Genomic DNA, 25,007 nt, shown 5'->3' on the forward strand with positions numbered 1-25,007 from the left:
GGATGTAATGTCACAATAGCTGGGATTTTGGTAAAAAAAAAAATGCAATAATTCCCTTGAGTAAGGAACAGTGCTGCTTATGTGACTCGATTGTGATCAAATAAATAAACCAGGCCACTAATTATACCCTTTGTCTGGATATGCTTAGTGCATAGTACAGAAAATGCTTAACCACAAAGTGAAAGAATGAATCCATCCACCAAAGTGTTTGAAAGAGCAGAGAGGACGGTGAAAGGGAAAATTCCTGAGCCTAAGAAATTGTGTCATGGAAAATAAAGAATATATTAAAAAAATAAAGAAAAAAGTACATTTCTGAGAATGTGAAGAAAAAGAGAGAATAGAGAAAAACGAGCCATAATAAGCCTTAGAATAAGAAAGTCACAGATAGTAGTTGTTAAGTTCGTGTGACGTCTCTGGAGGGGGAGCAGGTGGTTATCCACTACAGCGAAGGGCACTTGTGCTGTGGTGCTGTGTGGAGGAAGTAGTGTGAGTGCTGTGCATGGTTTGTGCTGTCTCTATTATCTGGGTTAATTTTCTTGGTTCCTTGTCAGGCTTTGCCTCTTGCAATGCAATATGTGATAACCAAGAGTGTTTTTGAAGTAAACTCTTTACATTTTATTCTTATTATTGTCATTTTATGATACAGTTCCATAGGTTCCTGGCATTTCCCTTATCCCCTCCCATAACCCCTCCCCCACCTAGTTCCTCTATATAATTACTAAAATATAGTTCTTCATACACAGTCATCTATCCATCATTGTGGGCATGAACAATGGCAGAGAGGCCAGCATCCTATTGTCAAGAAATAGTGAACAGTTTCATTGTAAGTCCATCTTTGTCTGGAAGTAGAAATGCATACTGCATTGTATCCTCACATCTGGATGTTAGTCTCCATTTCACAGCTACTGTGCATCCCCTTAAATGAAAAGTCATGATACAAAATCAGCAATAGAAAGACAAATAGAAATTTACAATGCCATGAAGTTAAATGACATATTACTAGATATGACAGTCTCCATTACACAGCTACTACACATCCCCTTAAATGAAAAGCCACAAAACACCATCAACATCAGGGAGAAAAAAGAAATTAACAACACCATGAAGTTAAATAACATGCTACTAAATGACTAACATGTAGCTGAAGAAATGAAAATCAAGAACCTTCTTGAAGAAAATGATGCTACTGTATGATCTAGGAGTCATTGAATGATTTAATCAGTAGAGTGTTTTAAAGAAATGAAACTAACAGAAAACAGCAAAACCAATGCAATATAGTTTCCGCTGATTTTTGTTGGTGAAGTGTGTCTCTTCTAGACAATAAATAGATGGGTTTTGTTTTTCAATCCAGTCTACTAATCTATGAGGTTGGTTAAGCTTAAACCATTTACATTCAGAGTTTAATATGTATAGATGGTACTTTGGTCCTGTCATTTTAGGAATGGGTTGTTCATTGGTTTAGTCTTCTGTTGTCATTTTACTGGGATGCTCTTCCCATTTGCCTTTGGTTTTGGTAGGTGCTATTCCTCTTCTCTGTCAAGAGAACTTCTTGAAGTATCATTTGTAGGGCAGGTTTGAAAGAGGCAAATTCTTTGAACTTTTCTTGACTGTGGAAGAATTTTATTTCATTTTCAAAGACAAAAGAAAGCTTTGCTGGATATGTTATCCTAGGTCGACAATTTTTTTCTTTTAGAATGTGGAATATATCACTCCATTCTCCTCTGGCCTGTAGAGTTTCCTGTGAGAGAACTCCTGTGAATTTAATTGGCATTCCATTATATGTCAATTGATTTTTTTCACGTGCACATTTAAGGATCTTTTCCTTATGTTCAATTGAAGAGAGCTTGATGATCATGTGTCTTGGTGAAGATTGCTTTTGATCAAGCCTGTTGGGAGTTCTGTGCCCCTCCTGAATCTTGTTTCCCAATTCTTTCTCCAGATTAGGGAAATTTTCCTTTATTATTTCATTAAATACATTTGCAAACTCAGCTTCTCTTTCTGCACCTTCTGGGACTCCCATAAGTCTTATATTTGGCCTCTTAATAGTGTCTTTCAATTCTTGAATACTTTTTTTGGCCTGATCCAGCTCTGCTTCCAGCATTTTGTTTGCTTCCCCCGATGACAGGAAATATCTTCCAATTCTGAGATGCTTTCTTCTGCTTGCTTCATTCTATTTTGGAGACTTTCCATTGTACTTTTAATTTGCTCTACTGTGTTCTTAATTTCTGATATATCCGCCTTGATTTGCTTTATTGCTTCCTCAAATTCTTTGAACTCTTGTATGTGTTTCTCATTTTTGATCAGAAGCTTTAAAATGAGCCTTATGGATTCTGTATGCCCCATTTTCTCAATGTCTTTCTCAGTTAGCTCTGAGGTTGGCATAGGGTTTTGCTCCTTTGCAGGGCAGTTTTCGGTAATATTCATTGTGCTGTTGTCTCTTCTTTTGCTCTTGGTCATTGCACTTCTAGTTAGCAGAGTCTTCTCCTTGGGGCAGGTTTCTAAGCTGTGTCACCCACAGGTCTACAATGCGATTTTACTTATTGCAGTTGGTACACAACACTTTGCTTACAGCCACTTGTGCCACAACCTCCAGTGAGTTCCAGGTCTGGGATCTTATGTTAGATTTCCATCGTAATCTCCAAAGCCCCAGCTCTTGGCTCACCACTCTTCACCTCCTGTGATACCATGCTGAGGCTGATCCATTGTCTCTGCAACCTTTCTCCCCATTCCGTTTGGAGCAGGTCCCAGGATTAGGGAGACACCAGGTGTCCTATATAGTTAGGTTGTTGGTGGTGCTGATCTTGTCAGAACCTGTTGGATGTTAGGTCTGGGTGCCACACAGACCTATTTTGACCGGTACGATGCCACAGTCAGTATTATTTTCCTGCAGGACCAGTGTAATCCATGGAACTCAGTGAGTTCTCACGAGCTCAGCACATGCACAGTTCACTGTTGTCCTTGCAGTCCTAAAGCTATTGCCACAGTGTACAAAATGGTGCCTGACGTACTTCTACTAGAATTCTTGATCTGCTGGCAGTCAGGTCTGAGGGCTACCCAGACCTGTCTTGAGTGGTACTGTAGAATGCCACGTCATTGCAGTTCACTGAGTCAGAAATGAGTTCACCCCCATGTCAGCAAATGCTCAGTCCTTTTCTTTGCCTTTGCCTCCTCACGCAAAATGGTGACCAATTCAGCTCTAGGGGGCTGACCAGGCTGTGAAATCCACCCTGTTCTCACACTGCCCGTCTGGGATCTGCTGCTCTGCCTCTGCTCCTGGTCAAATCAAACGGACTAGCAGGGCAGACAGTTCTTGTCTGGATTTACCTCGCAAGCTCCCCGTGAAAGTCCCTTCCCACTTGGTTGCTGGTGGACTTCCAGCTGCTGGTGGAGTTCAGATTGCCGGGCTGGAGTATCAGTCACTGCAACACTATATCGTTGTGTCCGCTGCTTTCCTGTGTCTGTCAGTCTCCAGTACCCCTCTGCTGTTGTTCTGTCCTTTCCTGTTTCCTGGAATATGTCCTCTCTACTTCATCCTGATTAAATGTTTTTCTGTCCGTTTAAACGTGTCCTTACCCTATTCCGCCATGTTGATTCTCCTGAAGTAAACTTTCAACACATGACTTATTGAATGACTTTCTAAGGAGCTACAATAGAAAAACACAGTGATATTCCCCAGGAGGATGAGGAATAAATGCACTATAACTTATCTATCCGATTGCATATTAAGGCAAGTACTTTGAACACATGTGAAACTTTGACTTGCTTAAGAGCATATTGACATGTTATTTCATACAACGTTCCCACTGGAAAGGTTGTGGAAATTATCTATCCCAAACTTCCCCTAAATTAACAGATACCTCCCAGGAAGATGCTTTTTGGACTTCTCTGCTGGAAATCTTTCAATGACAGGAAAGCCACTTCTTTACAATGCAGCAATTGAATCTTTGACAGCTCAAAATTAGGTAATACTTCTTTATACTGAATAAAAATCACTTTCTTGTAACCTCCATCCATTTGTACTAGCTCTGCCCTGGGAAAGACATAATAATTTAACTTCCTCCTTCACTTGGCAGTTTCCCAAATATACAGAAGCAAGTATCAGATGCTGCAGTCTGCATTTTTTTTTCCCCAGGAGAAAAATCACTGGCTCCTTTCAGTTCCTCTCTGACACATCATCTGAGACTTTGTTTGCTTAACTCTCTCTGAATGTAAACACTCTTTAAAATAAAGAGATTGGCAGCGATTCAGAACTGTTGAATTATCAAAACTGCATGAGCAGAACCCTCAGAGCATACCCTAAGTTGGGGACCTAGGATGGGTGGGAGGCTGGGTGGGGTTTTTCCCTTTATCTCTTCCCTTACCCCAGATACAGAAAAAAAAATATTAATGTGGAAACAATGGTCTTATCCACTTTCCCATAGCCCTTGACACTTTGTGCCCTAATCAACTATATAAAGATTACCAAAATAAAATAATTTAAAAAAAAAGCATACTACTAAACATGCGTTTAAACTTCTGTTACTGATATTGCCATGAACTCAGATATATTGACAATTCATTACTGTATTGGCAGGCACATGTACGTATTCATTTTCTAATACCTCTGCATAATCACATTAAGAACAGTGATGTTACATTTTATTATTATGATTAATCAAGGGTCATTGTTTTCTATTACTAATATTATTTATTATGTTTATCAACCCAATCTATTATATCATTTAGGAAAAACAGTCTAATTTCTCAGTTTCTATACATTTTTTTAAAGATTTATTTTTTATTGCAAAGTCAGATATACAGAGAGGAGAAGAGATAGAGAGGAAGATCTTCCATCCGATAAGTCACTCCCCAAGTGATCACAATGGCCGTGCTATGCCAATCTGAAGTCAGGAGCCAGGAACTTCCTGCCATGCAGGTGCAGGGTCCCAAGGCTTTGGACAGTCCTCAACTGCTTTCCTAGGCCACAGAGAGCTGGATGGGAAGTGGAGCTGCCGGGATTAGAACCGGCACCCATATGGGATCCCGGCATGTTCAAGGCAAGGACTTTAACTGCTAGGCCACCATGCTGTGCCCAGTGTCCATATTTTTTAAATTTCAGGTATCATATTCTCGTCATCTTTATGAGGTTGTAATGGTATCAGCTATGTTCTGTGCATGTGCTAAGCACCATATTCTATAGAGTTCTGCTTCTTCATATTTATTAATTTATTTATTTGGAAGGCAGAGTGACAGAAGAAGAGAAATACAGGGAAGCCCCATCCACCAGTTTACTTCCTAAACTCTCCCAACAGCTAGGACAGGGCCAAGCTGATGGGGATCTCACACGGAGTGCAGGAATGTAACCAGTTGAGCCATCACCCACTGCCCTCCAGGAAAGGAATAAGCAAGAACCTGAAAACAGTTGCAGAGCTGGGACTCAAAACCCAAACATCAAGAGACTGTTTGCCTCTTAAATGGCATTTTAACCATCATGTCACTGTCCTGATACTATTTTAATCGTCAATAATGAAATAATCATTAATATTTATCCTGTGTCTTTGACAAAAATGCCAAAGAAACAATGAAATATTCTGATACAACTTTCTGTATGCTGGCATTTATGCATATATATATGCATATATGTATAAATGTTAAATACACATTTTATTTCTTAACCGTTTGTTTCTAAAATACATTGATAACTTCTTCCACAATGCAAAATGGGAAGAGAAAATTGCATATACATCTGTAATAGAAAGACATAGTAAACATTACTTCAGCTGATTGATCAAAATTAACAGTAACAAAAAGTTGCATTGCTAATGCGTGCCCTTAAATATGTCATGCAAATGACACTTTACCCAAAATCAGTAATAAACTCAGTCCATCAGCCATATTAATAAGCCCAGTCTCATGGTGAGCAAAAACATGAGGCAGATCCCAGTTAAGAAATATTCTAAAAAACATTTGAACCAGCACTCCTCAGGCTTCACATTAAACAAACAAAAAACAAATTAGAGAAACTAGCAGAACTACAAGGAACCTAAGAAAAAATTGTGACCAAATTTAGCATATTCTAAAAAAAAAAAATTCAGTAAGATGTAAGTATTCCTGAAAAATATGTGAATTTCACTTGCTAATAATTGGTTAATAATGATAATAATAATAATAGTCATAGTAATGACATGTGGAGGAAACTAATGGTGTGGTTTACAAAAACTCATTTTTTTCATTTATAGCTTTTTTAAAATTTACAAACCTGTTCTAACATACAGTTTATGAAAAACAGAGAGGGGAGATACAGAGGAGTATTTCATAGGGCTTGTAAGAAATTGAACCTAAAATTAAGTTTATTTTAGTGCAAAATTGTTTTAAATCCATTTCTATGAGTAAGCTGAAAAACTTCACAAAAATATGTATTCTGAAAAATTCTAATTTCTAATTTATGTGGCAAAATCAAATTAACTTCTGTTTTACCTTATATTTTGTCAATCGAAGATATTAAAACATCTTAAATGATTATCAACTCACTGATTTTATCCATCATTTTATTTACTCACTATTTTTTTTTTGAGAACCTAGTGTGTTTGCTAGAGATTAAACTTGAATAAGAAGAGATAGTATCTATTGTCATGGAACAAATAGCCTAGTGGGAAAAGGCAGATATTAACCACATTAAACAAAAAAAATGTAATCATCATCTCGGTATTTACAAAAAACGTAATTAGTCAGTACCTACTCAGCATCACAAGTATGGTTTTCTAAAGTGGACATGTAACCATGGAGAGAGAATAAAAGCTGATTCTGGTGGATGAAGTTTGAAAAACCAATAGCATGTCTCTCACTCAACATGAGCAATATACCATGGACTCAATCACATGAAAGAATTTAATTTAGTATGAGTATTTTCAATGATCTGGGGAAGAATGGAAATATTTATTCTTAAGGGCAGTAAGATTCTGGTCTGTGGGCCATGGAAAGTTTGTGCAATTATTTGATCTGTTTTTGCCAAGGCAATAGCAATTTTGACTTGAAATTCAATAGTATATAATAGGTGAATATTTAAGCTGATATTTTTATATGGCCCACATACGAAACTGCAAATATCTAAATGATTCTCAGCAGAGAAATGGTTCCCTATATCTAACTATGGTTTTTAATAACACTGGATCTATTTTTATCATATATTAGTAATCTAATGTACACATGTATTCTTCATAATTTTATAGTATCAAAATACCATGATTTTGGTCTTTTTTCTTATGAAATATTTAGCCTTATTTTATTTAACACCCTTTTTAAAAATAAGAGAATGTTTTTTATAACATTGTTGATAGTTTTAATGCGAGAAATTTATAGCTCTAAATTATTGGGCTGGAACCTAACATGGGAGGGCTAATCTGGACATGACCCTCAGCTGGAAAAGTGGAAACTGTTAATACCTGGTCATTGTGTACTGAGACTGGGAGGGAATGACATTACTAGCAGAATATAAAGCATGGAGAAAAGGGAAAAATAATATTTTTTTTTACATTTTGATCAAGGTGGAAATAATGGGGGGTTAGGGAAAAGTGGGTGAGACCATTGCTTTGAAAGATTTTCTTTTTCTTCCTCCTGTATCTGGGGGAAGAGGGAGATAAGTGGAGAAGCCTCTCTAAGCATCCCAACTGTCCAGTACCTGGGGATGGGGAATAGCCACCTGATATCAACCCAGGTCTCCAATGTGGAGTGTGTTCTGAGAGTTCTGCTTATGTGTTTTGATGATTCTGAAATGCTGTAGATCTTGTGGATCTGAGAATGAGGAAATCCTTCCGAGATCCATTGGATGACATAGTCTACCTTCTAGTCTCCCTTTGGCCAGATATTTGCTGTAATCACTTGGCTGCGGTAGTTGTACAAATTGTTCTTCTCTCCTTCCTCTGCTATGGTACCAGATGTCCTCTGCAGGCCCGCGGGGCTGCCATTATCCTCCATGTGCATCTGGGTATGCCACCCACTTGCTCGATCTTTTCAGCTGAGGAGATGCAGTTCTAACACATGCACTCTACACTCAGTCCACCAAACCTGGACTTGCACCCTCAGGTCCCCACACACCACCATCTGTGCCATCCCCCAGACCTGCCGCTAGATCATACCCTCAACATCCCATAAGCACTGCAGCTCTGAGCACCAAGGGTGTAAGGAGAAACTCTCAGGTGCCCGGATGCCCCCTCATCTCCTGGGTCTCCTGGACCCAACTACCATCTCCCAGACAGGATGAAAAGGTCACATTTTTAAAAATCACAGAAATCAACTTTCAAATTCTCTTAAAGTCTGTTTTTCTTAATTCTATAATATTTATGATATCAATTGACTAATTACAAAACTATATAAACATTGGAATACAATAAGGAAACAAAATGGAAAGAAAATGAGGTTTGCACGAATTTGTTAGGAATAAATACAGCAATCAGTATTAAAATGTATTTGAATATAGTTAATCAGGAAGTAGGAAGAAGCATAATTTCAAATCACTATTTTTTGTCTTGCAAAGAAAATGGGGAATATTTTTTAAACTATTTTAGTTTGTAAAAAATAGTAATCCTGAACTTCAATTATTAACCTTCACGCAACATCGGAGCTTCTTACTAATTAAACTTCAATTTCCTTCTTCATAAACAGAATCTAAATAACCTTAAATCAGAGTGAGTGTGAAATCAGAGTCCTTTAAAAATCAGCCCCTTAAGTGATACAGTGACATGTACAGCTTTCACTTTCTCCAGCTGCATGCGCAATAAAATGATTTAAGCTGTAAGCCATCAGATAATGGCTGTACTCATTGTATGTGAGCTTGCACATCTTTGGTCATAAAATAATCATTTGAGATTCTGAAATATAGTCATCAAGGTAGCATAATGTCGATGGAACTTGACATAATGAGTTACAATAAATGACCAGTAGTTACTAGGCCATTAAGCAGTACATCATTGTACACTTTACTTCCTTCATTAATGTAAGACAACAGAAGAAGCAAGTAAAATGCCAAGTAAACTCCCCCATTTATTCTCTACTGCAATAGGAAAATTGAGCCTGAGTTGTGTACCGAAAAAATTTCATTTGACATTTCACTATGTTATACACTAGAACAAGTGAAAGGAATCTCCTCTTTTACGGTTAATTCTTCTGTATAATTCTATGCATGCCTTGGTGACATAAATAGTTGTTTTTTTGTTTGTTTTTTTCACCTGACACAAATTTTGGATGCTGTCATTTACCAGTTGTTCCTGTGCCAATTCACTCCTCCTACCATTGTTAGAGTGCACGTGTCCACCTTTCATTGGCCACCTAATGATCATGCTAAGGCCGTGGTAATTCCAAACAGCACTTCAGCGTTCAGAATGCAGAGAGAAAGGAGGGAAACAGAGAAACCACCAGTGTTCCCATTTTGTTCCCTTGATCTCAGTCCAAGACAGGCCTTGGAGAAAAAGGATAGCTAGTGGTTAGCTTTCTTAGGTCCTGTGTTGCAATGTGACAGAAAAAAGAGGTTTGTCAACAGCCTTTGGGACAAAAGCAGCACACACCACATTTCTTAATAATGAAAATGTATTGATCCTGAAGAACATATGTGAATAACCGGTAACCTCTGTGAGGTGAGTGCAGCTCCTCAGAATTCACACTCACGCATGCTCACAGACACACCTGTATGCACATGGGCATGTACAAAGAAGTGAATCAGTTACTCCAGTTTATCCAGTAGATGTTTCACCCATATTTATACATTTTACACAGTTGCTTATAGAATGAAACATGTATTGTGCAGCAGGGACATTTAATTCACAGGTATCACTTACATGACAAACACAAGTTAAAAAATTGAACTTCTGTTCTATAAGATGACCGATGAGAATTGACAGAAGAAACTCTGTCATGTCTGAAGTACTGAAAAGACTCATCAAAACTTGTGGGTGAATTGAAAGTCATGACACAATAACAACTACCAGATGGGATCTTTACCAAAATGAGCAAAAGGCTGTAATCAGAGACTGTGGAATGTAGTTCTGAAAGGCAAGCTTGTCATTTAAGTTGAATTTTCCCCTTTTATAGACACTGACATATCTGTGTCCTCCAGTATTTTCTGATGCTAGCTTGTTACTCTACCCTGCATCATTGTTTCTGTTGTATACTGAAAAAGGTGAACATCAGTCATGGAGCTGTCAAGGAAGCAGGGATGACAAAAGTGAAGCTAAATGACTTTGGGGACAGTCATTTAAAGCAGAATGAAGATAAGTAAAATGTCTAACACTGTATTACACACAGATTTCTGACTATCAGACGTTTTCTTTTTTTCTTGCTTAATGTTTGTTTTGGCAAATTGTATCTGGAGGGACTTCAATGAAAAAGCCTACTTACTCTTTTAGAAAATTAGACACCAGGAACAGATTTTTACAAAAACATGTTTGATATTGGACCTTATCAGCTGATTATTTGTACACAGCACAAAACATCTGCCTTGATATTTGCTGAACATTACAGGGCTATTAAAATAGAAACATTTATTGTAGAGTTTTAAGAGACCCTATACCCAACCGCTCATTGCCTAACTGTCCCCTTATTTTTGGCCTCTTTTCCTGACCAGGAAAAGAAAGCTGCAGGTACTGCCCAGGAATCTCCCCGCAGCATACCTGCTTTATCCATCCCAGTGCCTTTGGCTGCATATCCACATGAACTTCATCATATCCTTAGTGCTACGAGCTGACACAGGGTCAACAGGAGTAGAGGCCAGGAAGTGCCTATAGGATATACATCATCCAGGGAAAGACAGAACTGAGAAGAAGCTAGTGAAAAATGGTGCTAATCTTGTTCAATGGATAATCCTTTGAATTTGGAAATGCAAGGGTATCTTAAGGCCCTGAAGTTTATCATATCAAACTTGACTAAAAAATCAACAGTTTTTTATTGATAAATTGAGGAAAGCTGAATGACTTAAGGATCTACTGCCTTATGCAAGGGAACTGCAAAAATGTTTCTGAATAAAAAAAATTTAAAAAAATTTTAAAAATGTTTCTGAAAATATGGAATTAAGAGGTTGGTGTTTTGTAGTACACAACTAAAAAAGCCTTGTATAATTTTTACATAATATTCATTTGTGTATGACAATACTTTCTTTTTGTGAAGTCTTATATCATGCTTTTTTCTTGGCTGTCTTGTTTCTTGTTACCTAGGGGTTTAACAGGCCTTATTGGTACACTTTTAATATGTGTGTCTCTGCCTCAAAATAGGGAAGCAGTATGCAAGTAACAGACTTGAGCACTAAGTGTTTATTAATATGTACTAGTTAGGTAATAGCATTTCATTGTAGAGGAATTCTTCCAAGGTTGTAGAAAGAATGGCCATTGTGGAATATTTAAGAAATATTTTAGAGTCTGCAGGTACTCAAATGTCTTTTAAAATATGCTTCGTCCTAAAATAGTCCTTTGACAATAAGGGCATGTGACTTTGGAGTGGAGGTGTCCACACTCATTGCCTGGGGCTTTGTTTCAATTCTTAGATATGAACATTTCACAATGACTTCATGTATGGTGCTGACTCATAATTTAGCAATGGATAAAACTATTATCTCCACCTGTAATAATGACTAATTCCTACATGCTGGGAAAAAACCCACTTTGGTCAGTTTCTGAGATTTAATGTGAGTGTAAGTTACCACCTTATACCTTACATCTACTACTATAGTCAATTTCCCCCTATTTTGTCTGTAATTAATTGCTGTAACACACATTCCAAAAATTTTAATTTATTTGCTGCATGTTTAGCAATGCTCCCAAATAGTGTGTGTGTGTGTGTGTGTGTGTGTGTGTTGTGCAAGAGGCAGAGAGATAAAGAGAATGAGAGGAGAGAAAGAGAGGAGATACGCCCCGCCCGTCGGTTGATGCACTCTCTAAAGGCAAAGGTCAGGCCTGGGAGCTGGGAACTCAATAAGTTTCTCACATGGCTGCTCAGTCTCTAATTAGTTGTGCCATCACTGCCACCTGCCAGGGTCTGTATTTGGTAGGAAACAAGTCAGCATCTGGACCTGGGAACTAAAAAGGTTCTCAGAAGTGAACACAAGCAACTTAACTTGTGCTTCAATCAATAATCCAAAAACCTTCTGCCCAAGTGATTCTTGAAGATATAAACTGTGTCATAAACAGTTACCTGATTTCTGATATACTGCTTCTGATTTTCAGTGCCTTCATGAACAAGTGATTAGCACTGAACATATAAGCATAGAAATTTTTGTGAAGTTATTGTTTTTTTCAGATTTTTAAGACATACACCTGTGTGTGTGCGTAGTGCACATTTTAAAAGTGATGACTGAAACTGGTGAACTGAAAACCACTCTTGTGCTATGAAAAACAAAGCTTGAGAAATTCACTCAGGGTTCGATGCTGTGACATAGCCTGTTAAAGCTGCCTGGTCAGGTACGTGCTTCCCATATCATAGTGAGTAGTTCAGAGTCCTGGCTACATTGCGCTTCTCGTTCTGGTTTCTCCTAATGCATATTGGCTGACAGCAGACAGTAGCTCAAGTCCTTGATCTCTGCCACCTACCTGGAAGACCTGTATAAAGCTCTGCCCTGCCGATTCCTACTTGCAGGTTCCTAGTGTCGATCGGATTTTGAGAATTGAATAAAAAGTTTAGAATTCTCTTTTTCTCTCCTCTCCTCCTCCTCTCATAAATGAAAACAAAGATGCCCTCCCCTAAAAAAAAAAAACAGGGAGGGAGAGAAGGGAAGGAAGAAAAGAAGGAAGGAAGGAAGAAACAGAGGGAGGGAGGGAGGGAGGGACAAAGGGAGGAAGGAATGGAAGAAGGAAGGGATAAAAAAAGAAAGAGAAAAGGAGAGTAGGAGGATGGAAGGTCTCATTAGAATATAATATTTAATTATTATGAAGCATTAGCATACAATAAATGAATATGCTTTTTTAAATGCAGAAGGTTTTTTAAGCTTTTATAGATGGACATGGGGATGACTAAGGCATAAAGACTCAGGAAAAATACCATGAACAATAAGATCTGCCATGTGAGTTCTGGCAGACGCAGTTTTGTGTCCCTTGCACGGGGAGAAGACAGACTGTATTGGAAGTTGCAGAATGGATGTGTTCTCATGATGTGCTCACACACTGGCATCATCAGTTACTCTGTGGATTTATAGTCACGGAGTAATGATCCCCTGGGTCCTCACACATCTGTTAAAGAGCATCAATCACAGATCTCTAAGGAAATTGGAGAACCATTTCTTGCTTCTATAAGAATTATTTTCTTGATTAAATCTTCAAAACTGTTTTTCATGGGAAAAGATGAATAATTAAGCAGGATTCATATACACATCTAGAAAGTACACCCAGTAGTCATCAAATTGAATGGTGTATAGAATTAAAATTTTTAAATCTGGTAGAATTACAATAGATTTAACACATGAAATCCTCACTAAGGTATCCAACTTTAAATGAAAAATGAGTGTATTTCTAATGGAATTCAAATTAGAAAAAAAGCAGTGTTAAAAAGCATTGTTTTCAAAGTATATTGCATATCTCTGTTGGACTTAAGAAATCATATTGTTGTTTCTTTATGCAAATGATGTTGATGAAAGCTAATATGATAATAAGGATTATGTACAAAGCAGGGTAATATTTCAAAACATTTGTACTTCTCTTCAAAAATTATATTTCATAAATTAATTCCAACAAATCTTTTTTTAAAAAAAACTTTATTTATTTATACTACAAAGTCAGATATACAGAGAGGAGAAGAGACAGTGAGGAAGGTCTTCCGTCTGATGATTCACTCCCTAAGTGACCACAACGACCGGTGCTGCACCGATCCGATGCCGGGAACCAGAAACCTCTTCCAGGTCTCCCACGCGGGTGCAGGGTCCCAATGCATTTGGGCCGTGCTCGACTGCTTTCCCAGGCCACAAGCAGGGAGCTGGATGGGAAGTGGAGCTGCCGGGATTAGAACCGGTGCCCGTATGGGATCCTGGGGTGTTCAAGGCGAGGACTTTAGCCGCTAGGCCACACCACCGGGCCCAGTTCCAAACAAATCTTTATTACAACCAGTATACTTGTTACAATTTAATGGATTTATTATAACAAATATTTTATGGGATTTCCCTTGTACACATTGAATAAAGACTTTCAAGGAGAAAACAAGGATTCTTTTCACATGGATGTCAGCCAACATGCATATTACCGTAAGATATGCGTATCATATGATAGGAAATATTTAATTGTCATAATATCATCTGTAAGTGTTGAGTGATTAGTAAAATAATTGAATATCATTATTTTAGTTCTTTAAGAATTGGTATCTGACAAGTTTCATAGATTAATTTGACAACTTTATATTTGCCCCAATGATTTGAAACGAAATACTCAAGTTTCAAATGTCATTTTCCAATAAAATTTCTAAGCAAACAAATATAAAATTTAATTCAATAATAACAGGAAATATTCCTCGTGTATAACATGCTTAATTTTTTTTGCGTCTACCTATGTAAAACTTCATAAATGCTACTGAAATTTTTTTTAGTTATTATTATTTTTTCAATTGGGATGTCAGATTCACAGAGAGAAGGACAGAGAGAAAGAGCTTCCATCTGCTGGTTCACTTCCCAAGTGGCCGCAATGGCTGGAGCTGAGCTAATCTGAAGCCAGGAGCCTGGAGCTGCTTCTGGTTCTTGCAGGATCCCAAGGTTTTGAATCATCCAATACTGTTTTCCCAATCCACAACCATGGAGCTCGAAGGAAGTGAAGCACCCGGGGTGTGAACCAGTGTAGATATGGGATACTGATGCATGCTAGAGGAGGACTTTAGTCACTAGGCTAATCACCAGGACCTACTAATTCTTAAAAGAAAAATAATGTGATAGAATAAATCAGTAAGCATTACTGGTGAAAATGATTATTAAAATAGCATAGACTCTTTGTATGCTTTAGCGTAAGATGTCATGTAGCAAGTGGTGTTGTCAACAAAAGTGTTTAAAAACAACTATCTATAATCATAGTTTGCCCAGAATGCAGATTATTCTCTATTTATTCTGTTTTTCCCCTAAAAACTGAATTTGAACTCCACTTGGAAATGTGTCCATGTTTTTGACACTTATATATCCATTGAATGTATTATTTCTAGGAAATAAAACACAAAATGCTATTTATTTGGAATTAATCAAAATGCTTAAAATATTTCAAGTCATTGAATTTCAAGAAATTATTAAAGTGCAGAACAGAAAGAACATATCTGAACTAGTAAAAATGTGCTTATTGGTAATGCTTTTGTGAATGTGAATATTACAAATACACTGAAATGCATAGCTTATCTTAACATATATAATAGTTATCACTCTCACATGTAGAGAATGATATTCTTTCCTAAATTGTGTTTAATCATTAGGATTTGCACATTATACTAATTATATTTTACATTTATCCACTTTTAATGCATTAATGGGCATTTTCTTTTTGTATATATTAGCTTTTATGATGACTTTGGATTAATAATTTTATGTGTGTATGTATCATTTAAAATACATCATTAAGTGTATATCTATTTATTTGTCTCTACTTTTTCATGTTATAGTTCCTTAGGCTTAGATTTCCACTTCAACCACTAAGTTATAATAATAGTATAGTCAATCAACAATAGTCACAAGTCCATCATTCTAATTAAGTGTATCATAACTTAATATCTTAACTTGGTGCCTACATAATATATGTAGGTATTGACAATGGTAAAAAGTCTGGCAGCCTATTGTCAAGGCATATTTAACAGTTTTGTTGGGAGTCCATCTTTTATTCAGAAGTAGAGATTCATACTGAAATGTGTCTTCACTACACGGTGTACTCGACTCCATTATACAGTTCCTGTAGATAAATACAGGTACACACATGTTTACCTATATACCTATTGATCTTGTATTAATCTTGTATTTATGGTTTTGCATATTGTGCTGTTTAGGTTTTTCATGTGCTTTGCTGTTAGTTTCCAAGCATTTTATGCCTTGGAGTTATTTTTTTTTATTTTCAGATTTTTAGTTGTTAGTGTATAGAAATGATAATTTGGGGGGAGGGGTTCCTGGCATTTTTTTTTAGGTATTTCATAGATGGCTTTTAGCATGCATGCTTTTCCTTCTCATCATAGTTTATTGAGAGCTTCTATCATAGTAATTGGTAAACTTGCCAAATGCATTTTATTGCAACAGTTGTGATGATTATGTGTGTGTTTTTGATCTTTCTGCTAATTGGATGCATTATATTATTTTTTCATGTGTTGGGAAAACATTTCACTACAGCAAAAGGTCTGCGTGTTAAATGACTGAATCCAGGCCTCAGTATTTTATGGAGTATTATTTTATTTCGTTCACAGTGAATACTAGTGGATGATTTTCCTTTTTAGTAGCATATTTTTTGTGGCTTTGATATTAGTCATAGCATTCTTAAAGAAGGAGTTAGCAAATGTTCCCTCTTCAATGGTTTGAAAAAAAAAGTTTAGTTTTACTTCTTTAAAAATGTATATACAAGATATATTTGAAAATTTTGTTTAGATTTTTTTACTATTAAGAATAACTAAGCATGATTCAAAATTTTTGAACCAAATTAGTCCTTTCTTTTGATTTTGTTTTTCCATGATTTTTGTTAAGTAACCTTGTAATACTGAGATGGAATGTCAAATTAAATCATCTGAGAATAAGATAAAATTACACAGTTTTAAAGTAATAAGCATATGTTAGAGATAAACTCTGCCTTCACTCATCTTTCAAAAATATTCACTGTTACTGAGTTCTATTATTGTTGCATCCATTTTATGTGCATGGATGTCAGGTAAATAAAAAGTGGAAAATGAAAAAGTAGGAATCCCTTTGATACATTACAAGATGTTGAGACTGATGTGAAAGAAAGAGGTTAAATTAGAGTCTTGTTAGAAGAAGAGCTGAGCCAATTATTATTTTTATTTTTAGTTCTGATACAAAAGCCTCAGACTCTGGTGATAAACTAAGTTCATAGCATCGATAGCATCAAGGCAGCAGGAAGGGTGGAAGTAATTCTTTGGTTTCAGATCTCAGACTCATGGAGAGATGACTGATTAGAAGCAGGCTGCTCAACTCCTTATTCCTCACCAGACAGCAAATTGTGATTGACAAAATGTGCTAAATGGGCAGGCACACAGCCAGAGCAAGCAAAGACAGAGCAAATAAAAATGCAGTCTCAATCCCTAAAGACTGAGCAGTCACTGAATACGTGCAGCAAGAACAACCAGCAAAGAACAGAGCCACAGGGAATAGGGATGGGAAAGTCACTGTAAGATTCTCTCTGAGCTTTCAGGAAAATTTCCAGGAAAGGAGAGACTCTTGATGCCACCACATAGTCTAGGAGCACAGTTTTGAGTGTCAGATATCTTCTGGCTATGCCAGTGTTTGGATGAAGTAGGGACTGTTGCTGTGCCCATCAGTTCAGCATTAAAAGAGAAAGAGAGAGAGAACGAGAGAGAGAGAGAAGAAGACGGCAGTAGAGGAGGGAGAAGGAGTGCTGGAAGCGGAGTAGGAGAGGGCATCTGTCCAGTGTTTCTCTACAGACAGACTGGCAGGGCAGTGACTTGAAGGAGAGGTGGAGAACATTCTATTAAGGGGTGAAATTTTTTTTCTTTTCTTTGTGAAGTAATATGTAGTGGTGATTCATTAGTTTACTGAAAAATGTCCATTTCAGATTTGTACTTTTAAAACAATATAAGAAACATACAAGCACATAGAAAAGAAGGAAAAATTTAGGATATTATTTTAATACTTCATGTTTTATGAAGATAGTATGAAATTATGCAGGCAGGAACTTCTACTTACAATATGTGTATTAATAATAAACCAGATAACCACCTGCAGAAATGTCCTGCATACCTAAAGAGATACAGATCACATTCAAAATTCAGAAAAGATAGGCACAAGGAAATGCCTTTTGCAAAAGTTATATTAAAAAAATACTGAATAATCTGTGTTCCTGCCTCATCAGAATTTCTTTAATTTATGCATAAATCAGTTAAGATTTCACTAGATTTAACCTTCTGCTTCCACTAATACAGCAACTATGGTGATTCTTAGTATCTCAGAAAGTTCCACATGTAAATTCAACCACTTGGGGTAAGCACACAATTTCTTCTGGGTGTTTGTTTGTTTGTTTGTTTGTTTGTTTTTCCCATATTCCCTTCAGAGACCTTGTACAGGTACATCTGTGGCTCTTGTCAGTTTTCTGTGAAGTTTTTTTTCATGTGGCCTGAATGCCTCTCTGTCCCAGAGGCATTTGTTACTGCTGTGTGCAAACCAAGCGACATCTTAAGTTCCCCTCTATGAAGCTTTTTATCTCTCAGGAATTCTGTATTTTCTGTCTCTCACCAGTAGAGAACTTCTGATGAATGTAAGAACTTCGGAAGTTCTTACTCCTGCTGAAGCACTTCCAGCTATTGATACTCTATGTGTTTAACTTGGTAAGCTTCTTTTAAGAAGGAGGGAAAGAGAAAGTGAAAGAGAGAGAGAAACAGAGAGGGAGAGAGGGGACATTGCTGTCTGCTGCCTCACTTTACACAAATGCTCTTATCAGACTGGGCTGCCTATTGGGCTGGACGGAGTTGAACCTGGGAGCTGTAACTCAATTCTGGATTCCCACATAAGGGTAAGATTTCAATTATTGGATCCATCACTGCTGCTTTCCAGTGTTCATATTAGCAGAAATCTGGAATTAGGAGTGGAGCCAGGGATACAAATCAAATTTCAAATTACCGCATTTTTTAACCTAATTTATAGAAAACTTTTTACATTCAATAAAAATTGGAATTACTTATATATTAAATTTCATTGTTAGGTCACATTGGCTTGGATTTAAATACATTGCTTCATAATGCACCTGAGTGTGTTTTTAAGTATCTTTGGCACAACCATTCTTGGAGATGCATAGCCACTCTCTTATGCTGAAAAAAGGGCGTCCATTGTACATCTTTTACTAATGGATGGAAACAGTTCAGGTTAAATATGTTCCTGGTGCCAAGGGATTAATTTCTTTGCTAGATGCATCTAAAACTTTCCAAGTAACTCCTATAGAACTGCAAGGAACATACTAAGCATGAGTGCTGTCAGGCTTGTTAAAGGGTCTATGATTTGGAAAGATGAAGTATTTTGTTGTTAGTGAGAGAAATTTGAATTCTCTATTCCTGCTAAAAGGTGGAATGCCAGCATTAATTATTTCAAATTATTCAACCTGAAATAATTTCCTATTATCATCCATTTATTACTGTACTATATCTTTGGCTTACAAGTTTTGGCTAATGGTTACTATATATAGATAGATGGATACTAAAATAGACGATAGATAATGATACAGGTAAAGAGAGAGATAGAAGTGGATGTGTCTTGTAGATATGAACATAAACATAGATAGGTAATGACAAAGTTGCAAAGTTTTTGTGCATAAGTGTGTGATATAAATTGTGTCTTTTTGAGTTCTAGCTAGGAAGGTTGACACTATGACTCAGCAAGTTAAGAAGCTGTTTGGGATGTTGGCACCCTGCATCGGAGTGCCTGCTCAAGTCCCAGATGCTTTGCTTCTCATCCTGTTCTCTGAGAATGGCCTGGTGAGGTTGTAAAGGATGCCTGGCATAGTTGGGCCCCTGCTGCCCAGGGGAGTGCTCCAAATGAGGCAGAGGCTCCTGTCTTTGGCATTCTCTGCCGCCACAATGCAGTCAGTCATTTTTGGAGTGAACCAGTAGGCTCTGACTGTTTTTCTCTCTTTCTCACTCTGTCTTTCAAACAAGTCTTTAGAAATACTATTCTCCAGTTTGGAGATTGTGTTCCCCAGCCTTTTAGAAATATGTAATTAAACTGTTATCTGTTGTGATAGGGCAAAACAAAGGATGCTTCTGTTTAATGAATGGATTCATAGTTAAGAAAATGATCACAGGTGATATAACATATGTGAATTGTTCTTAAGCATCTGTGTCATTCTTCTAGGTAAATGTATTTCAGAAGGCAGTGGGGTTGCAGGGGAGGTGCATCTAGGAAACAAGAAATGCTTAGAATTCAGATCATGGAATCTATCCACAAAGTGTTTACCTAAAAATACCTGTCCAAGTATTAGAGTAATTGCTGCTGTTCTAAATGTAAACTAACAAGAGCATAGAGATGTAGTCATTGCTGTTAGCATAAGTAGTCACTTAGACTTATTAGACCCAAGAAGATAAGATGTCAGACACATGAGCCATGGCTTTCCTGTTCAGGGTGACTTCTGAGATGGTAAAAGCCCATTCTTTCTTTGAGACAAGGGTGTCCCAGCACGTAGATGGACAATGGTACCTTGGCTTAGCCCCAAACATTATTGGTAAAGTACAGTTTGGTAAAGGAAGTATAATGCAGTTGTGTTCACTTGAAAAACAATTTTTTAACATATTCCAGAATCAACACCAGTTGTGTCAATCATTGATGATGTGGTACTGTTGGTCATAGTCGCTTTCTGCTGTGTTTTGCTTGGAAGTCACTCAGCTGTGTGATTACAGGGTTCATTGGTTGTTCATTGTCGTATCTCCCTTAAAGAACCTAGCATGCATTGGACAGGATAAGTTCTCGTTAACACATCCTGGATGACACTAGGATAAAAGTGTTCATAATATTAGCAGACACAAAGTTCTGACATAATTTTCACTAATAGGAAATTTAATAGGAAACTAATAGGAAACAAAAATGGTAGCTGGTGGAAATTTATCATCCAAAAATCAAGCAGAGATGAACGTGTAATTTCCCAGCTTATCACTCTTTTTTTGACTAAATGGTCTAGAATGGTATTCATTTATCTCAATCCATTTATTTCACTTGATGGTGTCTGATATCAATTGCTGTTCTTGCAGAATGATGGTAGGCAACCCTGATAGACCATGATCCTGCATCCTTTACAGTTCAAACTGTATCAGCTTAAGTAAACATGCTTTATGAGCAACAGGCTTTGTCATGTAGATTCCAAGTATGTATTTTCTTCTTCTTTTTTTTTTAAAGATTTATTTTTATTACAAAGTCAGATATACAGAGAGGAGGAGAGACAGAGAGGAAGATCTTCCGTCCGATGATTCACTTCCCAAGTGAGCTGCAACGGTCCAGTGCTGTGCCGATCCGATGCTGCAAACCAGGAACCTCTTCCGGGTCTCCCACACAGGTGCAGGGTCCCAAATAATTGGGCTGTCCTCGACTGCTTTCCCAGGCCACAGGTAGGGAGCTGGATGGGAAGTGGAGCTGCTGGGATTAGAACTGGCACCCATATGGGATCCCGGGGCATTCAAGGCGAGGACTTTAGCCGCTAGGCCACACCGCCTGGCCCCCAAGTATGTATTTTCATCACTACAAGCTTTCATGTTCAGGTACCGCCTCTACTGTGTGCAAAAGCATGCAAATTTTTCAGCTACTTATGACACATACTATTTGTTCTGATAGCATATAATCAGCATTGCTTCTCAAAAAGATTAACATCAGAAAAATATATACTGGAATACTTTAATTATTCTTATCTGAAGACAATTATTCAAAAATATTACATTTAAAATTATGATGATCATTATGTTAATGGTAAAGTTATGGCAACATTTTGCACAAGTGGTGTACAATCGATTAGCATTTCCTATGTAAAGACTCTAATGTACTTGATACAATGAATTCTTTGTTTTATGATTTTATCATTGTATTTGTCACACAAAAGGCACTTCATAATTATTCAAGGACAATCATTTTTACTAAATATTATTTTTGCAGATTTCTATTTAGTTGTCATAGATCATCAATAAATTGTTCATTCTGGCTAGTTATCAATATATATTCTTTCTGTGCTCTAATTTTTTCCATCTAAGTTATGCCTTCATTTTTAACATATGTTTGAAGAGTTGGAGGGAATACATCATACAGTTTTTTGTGTGTGATATGGTGCTTACACAGTGAACTATTTAATAGATAAAATGATAAACTCTTATGAAAATTATCGAAATAAATTAGTTCAGTGTTACTGAAAACTGTGACCAAAAAAACCATTAGCAGATACATGATAACAACTCAACATAAGTAGATAAATATTGATGCAGCAGTGAAAGTTTCCTGTGGCTTCTTGCCCCATCACAATTCCACAACTGCTGCTAGGATGGGTAAGTTAAAGTAAGATTTCTTTGGCTACGATGAGTTGCACTCACCTAACTTTTTAAATCATAATGCCTACCTAGAGTGTTTAAAAACAATCATTCAGACTTTTCACACTTAACAAAATTATGTTACAAGTTAAATGGTACACCTTTGACCATCAATGTGCATGAAATACACTAGTTAAACCTGTGAAGCTTTATGACTATCCATAAGAACTAAAAAGCAAGTCATACAAAGTAGTCAGTATAGATATTTTGATTGGTTGATTAATGAAAGAGGTAGAGGGATGAGCTCTCTGTCTACATTTCTGTCCTATTCTATTTTGAGGTGAAGCCTTTAGCAGGTTTTGGAATTCCTTCACCAGATCTAAAATGATCTTGAAATGATTGCAACAGGGTAGGAAGGTTATAGGCTTTGTGTTTAGTTTTGCTCAAATCACATATGCATTTCCTAAGTTTGTCTAATTTTTCCATTTTTAGTAATAATTTTCTTTGTCAGCAAATCTGCTTTTATAAATGAACCACATGATGACTATTCAACTTTGTGCATAAGTTGTATTTGTTATTACCTTACATTTATCAGTAAAACAGAAATGAACTGAACATGGGAAAGTAAGATGAGTCAATGAGATACTTTATATTGAAATATATTTTTGTTCTGAGGTCAGTTTGTGCCATACAGACCAATGTAAATTAATACTTTGATTTAATAAGCAAAATTACTTTTGTTCTAGTTTTTGTGTAGCATGAAATTATTTGTCTAAGCTAGCCTCCATTTCTTGTTGGCTTTTATAATTTGTTTTCATAGCAGACTACAGGGGGAATACTTCCACTGAATATTTATTTTAAATTCTCAAAAGGCTTTCCTCATTAAGTTGCCTTAAAGTAAATGTTAGACTTTATTTGGAATTCTGACTGAAAATATTTCAACATACATATGTTGTCCTCTAGTGTTTGGATATTCAATTCCTTCTGTGTTCTTGCTTGTTAAAATGAAGTGGATACAATATGACTCAAAAGTATTAAAGAATGAACTACAGATAGTCATTCTTTTATTTTTAGCAAGTACTCATTTAACACCTGTAGAGAAACACAGAATTGGATATTTCTCTAATGAAAAAGTAATTAAATGGAAAAAATTAATATCTACAGGTAAAATTTAGCATAGTTTTCATAGCCAACTTAAGAAAAATTTTACCCATTCTGCAATGATTTCTGTATGTAAAACAGAATATTAATTTTTAATAACTCACTGATCACATATCCTCATATATTTTTGAAGTTTGTGCTGTGATACTCTTGTTTTTATTGTTGACTTCTGTAATTTATGTGTAATTGCAGATTAAAAAAATCAACCGAAACTTTCCTGTGAACCAGCAGGTAAGACTGAGACTTGGGAAGTCAAGTCAATTATTTCTTTAATATTATCTCTTATTAAAGCTAATCTTGATTTCATCTGTATGCAAACATAAATGTCACCAGTTATTTGCCAACTTTGTGGAAACATAAATTTAAAGATTTTTTCTTCAAATGATGTAGCATAATTGCTTTTTCTAATCATAATACAAGTATATTTTAAATATTTGTATCAAAATAAATTAAAATAAGTATTTTGATACAATAATTATATTTGTTTGCATGCAGCGTTGAATAACCTGGAGTTCTGTTCACGTAAAAGTGTTTCAGTGTATCTGAATTTTGGGGAGAATTAATTTTAATTTAGCTCAAAGTTTGAAAGAAAGCCAGAATCTGTTAACGATGTTTTGAAAGAAATTCAATTAATACACAGAATGATGAAAATGTTATTTAATTAATCAAGAAAGGTGATAAACTTTCTTACTCTTGACATCACCTTTGATTTACAACCATTGGTCTAAATCTATGTGCTCTAAATGATCATTTGTAAATTATATATAAATCACAAATCAAGCTCCAAGGTAAAAAAAATAATAATAAAAAAGAGATACACTTTAAAATCCTGTTCACTTTTCATGGTCAACCACTGTTGAGTTTATTTTTGAGGATTAATTGATAAAGATGTGTAAATTATCAGTACATTGTATTATTATCATGAATGTTACTGCATTTTCTTCGGAACAAAAAAGAATATATGCTTTATGAAGATTATGTCATTATAACTTTGTTTGTCCAGGCTAGCCCATACAGCTTTGTGTGACTGAAACTCCCATCGGAATCACTAGGCCTGGAAGTCAATTATCTGTGTCTAGGTAGCTCTGAATCAAATCTCTTCAGTGCTGAGCCTTACCGGGGCTCTCCCTAGAGCCCTTACCTATGAACCAAATTGATAATTTGAATAGAGGCAGAGGTTAGAGCTCCTGAGGCTCATGGTACTCTGCAGCAACTTTGTTACCATTTACAGCAGAAAGCAGAAAGCAGAGCTGCAGCCCCAGAGCCTGTGCTAGCACCTGAGAACTTCTGTAGTTTCCTCTATAGCTCCCATCCTGTCCCAGCTGATTCTGACACAAGCATTGCAAAGGGACATCTTGATACATAGAATGTATGTACTTTGCAGTGCTCTAGTAAGTGGAAATCGAATTAGTGGGAGGTCAAACACGGAGAAGCATCAACTGTGGGACAGACTGCATTGCTCATCAGTAGTGAGAGCTGTTTTACAGTCAGACATTCCCCCGCAAAATAGAAATCAACTGGTTTTGAGGATTGTTGCCACAAATAAAAATTGATATGAAATGAATATTTCTCTGATTTAAGAATGACTCTAAGATCTGGTCATCACCCACCCTTGTCCTTTATAACCTTGACACATGAAATATTGATCAACAATGTAATTTGATTTACTAAGTGTCTTGGTGCCTTGTTAATCCCTCAGTTACTCCTTACTTTCCATG

General features: G+C 36.5%; 1 protein-coding gene across 1 annotated transcript in view; it reads left to right on the forward strand.

Moving 5' to 3' along the window:
- SNTG1 (syntrophin gamma 1) overlaps positions 1-25,007 on the forward strand; it is a 242,877-nt gene that overhangs the window by 108,772 nt on the left and 109,098 nt on the right. Inside the window, exon 11 of the mRNA XM_058668373.1 lies at positions 23,482-23,520. Within this exon, the coding sequence (XP_058524356.1) occupies positions 23,482-23,520 (39 nt within the window). The remainder of the gene's footprint in view (positions 1-23,481; positions 23,521-25,007) is intronic.

This window comes from Ochotona princeps, chromosome 9 (genome assembly GCF_030435755.1).
Source record: "Ochotona princeps isolate mOchPri1 chromosome 9, mOchPri1.hap1, whole genome shotgun sequence".
NCBI classification, from domain to species: Eukaryota; Metazoa; Chordata; class Mammalia; order Lagomorpha; family Ochotonidae; genus Ochotona; species Ochotona princeps.